The sequence below is a fragment of the Pinus tabuliformis genome, chromosome X, assembly GCF_031772625.1.
Source record: "Pinus tabuliformis cultivar Carrire ecotype Pingquan chromosome X, CPIR1, whole genome shotgun sequence".
Lineage (NCBI taxonomy): Eukaryota > Viridiplantae > Streptophyta > Pinopsida > Pinales > Pinaceae > Pinus > Pinus tabuliformis.
The window spans coordinates 1,275,539,456-1,275,548,259 of record NC_142308.1 but is presented as its reverse complement, the minus strand read 5'-3'; the positions used below and the strand labels follow the sequence as shown (position 1 = coordinate 1,275,548,259).

At 36.9% G+C, this 8,804-nt stretch overlaps 2 protein-coding genes across 2 annotated transcripts; one reads left to right on the top strand and one right to left on the bottom strand.

Annotated features, from left to right (window-relative positions):
• Positions 1 to 262: 262 nt before the first annotated feature.
• Positions 263 to 3,930, bottom strand: LOC149144650 (disease resistance-like protein DSC1). Its single transcript, XM_089449572.1, has 4 exons — positions 3,271 to 3,930; positions 2,127 to 3,166; positions 1,837 to 2,040; positions 263 to 1,703 (listed from the first exon to the last, which is right to left on the bottom strand). The coding sequence occupies exons 1-4, from the start codon at positions 3,365 to 3,367 to the stop codon at positions 933 to 935; spliced, it is 2,112 nt and encodes a 703-aa protein (XP_089305698.1). The 5' UTR covers positions 3,368 to 3,930; the 3' UTR covers positions 263 to 932.
• Positions 3,931 to 6,410: 2,480 nt separating this feature from the next.
• Positions 6,411 to 8,288, top strand: LOC149144649 (F-box/LRR-repeat protein At3g26922-like). The gene is made up of 2 exons (XM_089452219.1): positions 6,411 to 7,539; positions 8,025 to 8,288. The coding sequence occupies exons 1-2, from the start codon at positions 6,460 to 6,462 to the stop codon at positions 8,286 to 8,288; spliced, it is 1,344 nt and encodes a 447-aa protein (XP_089308345.1). The 5' UTR covers positions 6,411 to 6,459.
• The last annotated feature ends 516 nt before the right edge of the window (positions 8,289 to 8,804 follow it).

Genomic DNA, 8,804 nt, shown 5'->3' with positions numbered 1-8,804 from the left:
CCTAGAAAATGAGATTTCTCTAGCTTTCTGATCAAGACCTCAAAACAGGGCCTCAAGAACACAAGATTCTGCAAACCAAGCTTCTTCAACTTGGCAACAAAGATGCCCCCCTTTGAAACCAACAACCACTTGATGCTAAATTGTTTTACCTGGAGAGCAACCTATAGCAATTAGAGAAGAATCTACAGCAGAAAAATTGTGAAGATAAATAGGAAATTCAAAATATTTAAAACTATAACAAAGAAGTACATAAAGCAACAAGGATTGTTTTTTTAATATAGAGGGAACAGATGATTGTTCACCTTTTTTTCTATAAGGAATGTACAAACATTGAAACAATGTCGCCCCTAAAATCAGAAATACAATTGGGAAACAACTTTGTTTCTGAAGCACAAGAATGCAAGCCAGAGATTTCTTTATGCATTTCATATACAATGGAAACTGCTAGTTACACAGATAATGTAACTCGGCATATCTTCACACTTGAAAGAAACTCAACACACACTGTTATTTTTTTGTGACTTGTAAATATAATTTAAACATCAGAGAAGAAATTCTCCTCTAAATTTACACTCTGTTGTATCAGATAATCAAGCCATTTGCTGAGATGAAAAACTGGGTCAACTGAAGAAAAATCACTACATTTTGTTGCATCAAATACTCTTTGAAGATTAGTAAAACTGCACACAGTTTGTCTACACTCAGCAATCATAGACTTCAGATCTGTTAGCCTTTTTTTTCTGACATATCAAAAGGAAAACTCCAAGCTCTGTATCTCTGGAACTCCAGCTCTTAGTCTGTTTGAAGAGGAAGTAACTCATCATTGGCCAGTCCAATAAACAAGAAGACATGGATCATGCACCAACGGACCAAAATAAATATGTTTTTTCAACAACAGTTACTCCATGACTTGTTTTAATTACACACACCTTTCAAGCTGTTGTTGCTAACAGTGAAAGTGGTGATGTTCTATCCGGTGTGAAAACTAGCCTACCATCTGAGCTTCTGTTAGGATGTGAGATAGCAATAGATGAACCATGCTTGTATGAAGAAAATGAAACAATGAATTCATCAAGATTTTCAGTTCTTGTAGGTGTGTCTGCCGAAGGAGGTTCAGAAGGTGGCACAGGATGTGCTTTATCGCCTGCAAGCATTTGCACTACTTCTCTCATACTAGGTCGAGCTTCGGGATGAGGATGGGAACAGAGCAAACCCAGTTCAAGAACGAGCCCAACTTCTTCAACAGGGTACTCATTAAGAAGTCTAGGATCAACTGCTTCCAAAAGCTTTCCCTTGGAATGCAACTCTCGAACCCAGTCTACTCGAAGTTTTGAAGTTGATTCCGGTAGTTCTTCTATATGCTTGCATTCTGAGAGATTGAGTTTCTGTAAACAACTCAATGATCCAATATCCTCAGGCAACCCAGTCAATCCATAACATTCCTCCATATTCAATACTCTTAAATATTGAAGCTTTGATATGGATCTTGGTATTTCCTTTATAGATGTGCACCCGGAAAGAGTTAATTCTCGTAACTCATGTATTATCTCTCCCAACTCTGCAGGCAATTTTCTCCATGCTTCAAAGTTGATTAATCGCACTACCCGTAAATTCCGGAGCCGCTGAAGATCACTCGGAGAGATTTCAAAATCATGGGAAGATCCCGCTCCATTTAATTCCATGTGTTTCAGGTTGGAAGTCATCTGCACATAATTAAATGAATGCAACTTATACACCATTATCAAATCATTGGAGCAAATGAGCACGCGTATATAAATATATGGAGCAGAGTTGCTTTATCAAAGATTTGTCATTCAAATATCTCAATTCTTTTACCTGAGATATACTAAATGGGAGACCGGCAACTTTTCCTTGGAAAAACATCAGCTTCTCAAATCTCTTCTCACATTTACCCTTCACATTTAAAACTCCAAACCGAAGAATTCTCAACGAATTAGACATTGAATCTAATTTTGTTGCTGGCATTTCCAATGGATCTCCATAACCATCAAACCAGAGGCCATCGATTCCTGAGATGTCCTGCAATTATAATTAAGTTAGTCATAATAATCGAGAAAGGGATTGTATGAAATAATTCACTGCATTTATTTTCCAATTTCTAATACCTTTTCTAAAAACTCTTGAAATTGACTCCTATTTGCATTGGTGAAATTAAATCTAGTCTCCTCTGCCCTTATGGTACCAATCTTCAAAATCACATCGTGCACATTTAAGCACATGAATCTGTCTTTAGAAACCAGTGCTCTCTTTTCTAGCATATCCAATTCAGACTCTCCCAGAACATCTGCCACAGAGTCCCAATTCATTCCCTTGAAAAATACGCAGATGTCAAGAAATGGACCTTTGCACCTTTCAGGAAGATGATCATAGGCGAAGACATAGCGCTCTATGTCCCCCAGTGCTTGACCCTTCAAATGTTCTTTGTCTTCCATCACTATCCGAAAGGCTTTCTGTTTGTCCCCTTCGGAGATTATAAAGCTTGCAACCACTGTCAAAAGTTTTGGGATTCCACCGCATATCTTTACTATCTTCTCCATTTGGCTAGAGTCTATTTGTGCCTCCTTCATTTCCCTCTCTAAAAGACTCCTCGCTTCAGATGTGGGAAGGCCATTCATAGGATACTGTTTGGTTTCCATTTTGCACCCTGTACACACAGTACGCACACCCATTTCCCGCGCAGTGATGAGCACCCTCACTTTTTTGGCCAAATGCATGTCCCTAGGCAAAAGCTGCTGCAGCTTATCACCGTCCAAAACATTGTCTACGTAGAGAAAGGCTACTTCTTTCTGTAACACGCTCCCAATTTGATGCTGTCCACTTTCAAACGTTCTAACATCTAGCTTTGCCGCCTTTTCTTCAGCTATGCCCACCATCAAATCTCTTAATATACATTTTTGAAACTCTACAATATTTGGAGTTGATGTTATATCATCAAACAATCTGACCATCGAATATTTACAGCCTACAATATCAAGTCTAACCATCGAATATTTACAGCCTACAATATCAAGTCTAGCAAACACAGCATCCGCCAGAGTAGACTTTCCCACTCCACCAAAACCATACACAATAACTGCAACTGCATTTTTCTCACTTTCCCATTCCAGAAGATTAACAACTTCTTTTATGGGTTCTTCAATTCCCACTGTTTAACCATATAAAAACATATCAAAAACTATCCTAAAACCTTAAAAATAATATTCATATTTGTACAAAACCAATCAACACTCACAATGTCTCATAATTTACCTGCATATGTAGGATATTCTCGCTCCAGTGTTGTCGGTGGACGCACCGACCTACAATCAATGGCATCGTAAAGACAGATATCGAATCGGGTCTTCATATGCTTGTACAATTTTTCTAACTCTGCTTGAAATTCAACCAGCTCTTTCTTGTCGACGGGCGCTGAGAAAAACCTGTGAGTAAAGTTCCTCAAACAAATTTAGATTTAGTCTTACCGGATTATTTGATAAGAGGGATGTAAGCAAAACATAAAAATGGGCATGAGAGCGTTCAGTACTCGCCTGGAAAATTTTGACGAATTAATTTGAACGCAGCACATGATAGAAGCTTTGACTATCATCTCCAGTGCTTCTTGAATTAAATCTTCCATTCCTTCCTTCAGTCGAGGCCGTTCTTTAAGCTGCTTCACATATTAGCAACAGGGTTATGATTATGAATACCAGCGCGCGGGTGACAATTCGAATTGGAACCGGATCGGAGTAGTCTGTCAGGCCGTGGCAGGAATGGCAGGAATGTCAGGATTGCCAGGGGAGGGTGGCGGAGAAGCGGAGAATTGCTGTTGGGACTCTGGACACCACATATCTCCACAATGGTATGATATTGTCCACTTTGGGCCTAAGCCCTCATGGGTTTGTTTTTGGGCTTTACCCCAAAAGGCCTCATACCAATGGAGATATTTGTTCATCCTTATATACCCATGATCCTTCCCACTTCTACCACTTCTAATCAATGTGGGACTTTGTTCGTATACCCAACAATCCTCTCCTCGAACAAAGGACCATCGAGCCTCCCCTCAAACCATCCGAGGATTCTCCCCGTATACTCAACAATCCTCCCCTCGAACAAAGGACCATCGAGCCTCCCCTTAAACCATCCGAGGATTCTCCCCTCTCTACCAACCAGGGTTCTCCGCTCCAATGCGTTGGAAGCACATGCCTTACATGGTAGCACCACTACCAACCAGGATTCTCCGCTCCAATGCGTTGGAAGCACATGCCTTACATGGTAGCACCACCTGTTTCGAGAGCTTGCTCCATACCAGGTCAACTCCTCTTCACCGTGTTGGAGAACAAGACACTCCTCTTCACCGTGTTGGAGAACAAGACACGTCCATGAAGAATCCGGAGCACACCGCCTGTTTAACCGAGCTCATCCACAGGCTTACAGGGGCTCACCATCTTTGTTCGGCATTCCGAGGATTCATCCACTTGGGTAACCTCGAATTTGGCTCTGATACCACTTGTTGGGACACCACATATCTCCACAATGGTATGATATTGTCCACTTTGGGCCTAAGCCCTCATGGGTTTGTTTTTGGGGTTTACCCCAAAAGGCCTCATACCAATGGAGATATTTGTTCATCCTTATATACCCATGATCCTTCCCACTTCTATCACTTCTAATCAATGTGGGACTTTGTTCGTATACCCAACAATTGCCAGGGGAGGGTGGCGGAGCTCCAGGAGGGTGGCGGAGGGCGGAGACATTCCCGATGTCCAGAGCCGGACGATTTTCCGACCGGTGCCGAAAAACGGGCCATTCTACCGCCTAGGTAGACTACTCCTTTTATAAATGGTATTAAGCATTGATCAGTTTAGGAAAAATTTATGTCCGTTATTTATAGTTTAATTTTGGGAATCTAGTTTTTTATTTTTTATTTTTATTTAAATTGATTTATTTGTAAGGTAATTGGTTGAGGTCTTATTATGGACTATTTAGTAATTTCCATTTCTATTAGTTACTATTTTTTGTTTTTAATTTTATCTCATTTTTATTTAAATTTTTTATTTTTATTTTCTTTTTTCTATTATTTCCATTTTCATGAATTATAGTTTTTCTTCATATTTTCAATTTAAAATGACTAATTTTAAAGAAGAAAAAATAATTAAGGAAAAAAATTATAGTTATATTTCTGTTTTTATCTTTTTATATGGTTTTTTTTAAATGAGGAATTTTAAAGAGAAAAAAATAATAATAATTAAAAAATATTTTTCCAATATATATTTATAAAGTTTTATTCTTTTTAATTTGACTTAATTTTTTTTTTTTAATCTTTTTCTATTTTTTTCTATATTTTCATTTTCAATTACATTAATTATAATATAAAAAATAAAAAAAATCATGTTTACACATGGCTTTTATAATTAATAACTATTATGATAATTAGTTATTAGTTTTTACTTTTTAAAACTTGTGAGCATTTTTTTCCAAATTTTATTAAAAATGTTTTATTGATGTATAGTTACTAATTTTTAGGATTTCTTGAGCAATTTTTTTGTAAGATTGTTGAATTTGTTTTATTCAATGATAGTTTTTATAATTTTTGCCTCTAAGTATATCAAAAATTTGATATTATAACAAGAAATTGAATTCAAGATTTCAAAAAAATTGATTTTCTTGAATTCAAGAATTGATGATTTATTTTTATGTTTTTTTTGGTTTTGGCAAGTCAAAGGATTACCAAGATCCCACTTTGAAGCTCCATATTCTGCTTCAAGTGGCTAGAGATTGCTCAACATTTATTGGGAGATTAGCCTTCAATTTCTCATTTGTTTTAATTGGTTTGTTAAGGTTGTTTTATCTTCTTAAGATTGGTCTCAATTATCACACAAAAAGTTTGTGTGAATTTTGTTAAAGTTGTTTAATCTACTAAAACTTTATATTCAAAGTGACTGTGTCAAATTCATCCATTTTAATACTAAATCATAAATCATAGGCAAAAGTATAATATTTAGAAAATATTTGGAAAGGGTTATTGATATATTTTATTTATTTTAATAATTAAATTATTTTTATTTTCACTATACGAAATATTTTAGGAACTAAGTATTCTAAGATATTTTAGGAACTAAGTATTCTAATTAGAAATTAAGTGTTTTGATATCCATCTATAATTACAAGTGAATTATATTTATAAATTTCAATTAAAAATTAAAACGAATTGAGAAAAGACACATGTCAAAAAAAATTAAAACGAATTGAGAAAAGACACATGTCAAAAAAAATCTTAGACAAACCAAATGAAACAGTAGCCGCTCCTACAATTTCCCGCCATTTTATGAAATCATTGTGTCTCGTTACTTTCCATTGGCTTTCATTTCCCTCCCAGCATTTCAGTTTTCACCGCTGGTATTGGTTTTTGGCCTCGAATGCAATCCTTTTTCCATCAAAGGAGCTCTGTGAATCAACAGTATGCCGCCCGCTACAGACAAATTCTCCACGCTACCAGATGCCATCCTCTGCTCCATCCTGTCTAAAATCCCGGTTAAAGAGGCCATCAGATCTTCCCTTCTCTCCAAGAGATGGAGATTTCTGTATACCCAAATGCCCCAACTCATTCTCTCTCCACATCTTCTTTTGGCCCCTCTGGATCCAGATCCCCTATCCATTGCAACGGTGGAGAATATCATCTCCAAAGATCCAGATCCCCTATCTATTGCAACGGTGGAGAATATCATCTCCAAAATTCTGCTCTTGCATTCCTCTGATCTGGAAGTCTTTTATCTATCCATCGACGTTTATCCTTCCGCGCCCATATGCAATATTGATACCCAATGGCGGTTTACACGCGACAGTGTATACAAATGGGTGCGGTGCGCAGCATGGAGAAATGTTCAACACCTCACTCTCTGTGATTCCCCAGATAGGGAAATCCCGCCTCCTGCCCTTTTCTCCTGCACTCGTCTCATTACACTCACACTCTACAACTACATTCTCTCACGTCTTCCAACCCATTTCTCTGGATTCAACCATCTCACCACTTGCAACTTTAACTATGTGGAATTGACAGACCAGTCTTTAGCTCAGTTTATATCACATTGCCCTCTTCTTCGAAATCTCAGCTTATATAACTGCGTTGGTCTGCAGCACCCTACCATCTCGGCTCCTAACATTACAGATTTAGAAGTGCATGATGGTGTGGAGGCTTTAACAGTGAACTGCCCGAAGCTTAATACCATGCATCCATGCCTGATAAAGGATTTGAGGGTGAATGGGATACTGTTTCATGAGATTTCGTGTTCAATTTGGGAACTCAATATGCAGGGTGGAAGTAATTTGATTGGATTGAAAGTGGAATTGCCACCTGAGGCATACAATTTCTCCGCGGAGAGATTTATAGACATAATAGGGAGGTTCAAGTTATTGAAGTTGCTGGTCGTTTTTGTTGGGCCTTTGCTTAAAAGTGAAAAAGAGATGGATATTTCCCTTCTCAGTGTGTTCGACAGGCTTCCTCATCTTGAGGAACTATACATGGGCGAGGCCTTCTTCTCGGTAAGGGCAGAATCTCTACATAACTTTGATGTGTTCAGTGCAATAAATGTTTCCATGGTTTTGTGTTTGAATTTGGTTCCCATAGGTATTAGGGTATCTATAATGTGCAAGACATGTCAGACAAGGCATATGCTGATTATCTAGCCTGTCTTACATTTATGTACATTTGTCTTACATTTATTTACATCTTACTATGGGCAGGCAGGCAGTGGGGTATGTTTATGTGGATTGTATATCCATGTATTCGAGGGGAATAAGTGAAATAAATGGTTGAATATGCTCCATGACTATGAAATACTAGAATCTGTAATCAATTACTCAAAAAAAATCACGATACCTTAGCTTACTCAAAAAAATGCCCACTCTAATGTAGATATGCACATGCTGTAAAATTCTTCATTGGTATTGTTATTTTCCATATTTATGCCTTTTACCTTGTAAATGAGGGCAGAGATGGCTGACTATAGTTTTGAAATGAAATGCAGGAGCTAGCAAACTATGCTATACCTTTGTCTCTGAAGTCCCCACTCTCTAATCTCCGTAAGATACATGTCTACATATATATAAATGGAACCGGTAACAGGGAAATATGTGTATTAGGTTGCCTTCTTCAGAGCACCCCTGCTCTACAGGTCATGGAACTTCAATTAACTGATGACGCGGATTCTGAAAGTCCAATGTATACATGGTTTTTAGAAAACGTGTTATATTTGAACAGAGCTTCCAAGCAAGCAAGGATAGTGTTATGAGAATCTCCTTGTAAATTAATGAAACTGTGACTGGTAAAAAGGATTTCCTTTTCCTTTTTCTTTTTTTCTTAACAGAAGGGATGGGCAACGAGATTTTGGAGAATTTAAAAAAGAATACAATTTAATATTCTTGAATGAAAATTCAAGATAGTGTTGGGTCATGTTCTTTATGAATCTCTTTAGCAAGGAGTTCATGAAGGTTGGAAAGGGCTTAGTTTATTACAGACCGAAATTAAATGTAATAATTGCTTTAAATATTCATTATTGAATAAAAACAGCAAATGTTTCATTATCATCTCTTTTTTATTCAAATAATTATTAAAAAGATAACCGGAAATGTTTCATTATTATCTCTTTTATTGTAAACTGAATTATTAGTTAATTAGGATCTGGAGAAAGGGATAATATCTAAGCCTTCTTTAATAATGTTTTTTTTTTTTTTTTTTATAAACTGAATTATTAGTTAATTAAGATCCGGAAAAAGGAACTATATCTGAGCCTTCCTTAATAATGTTT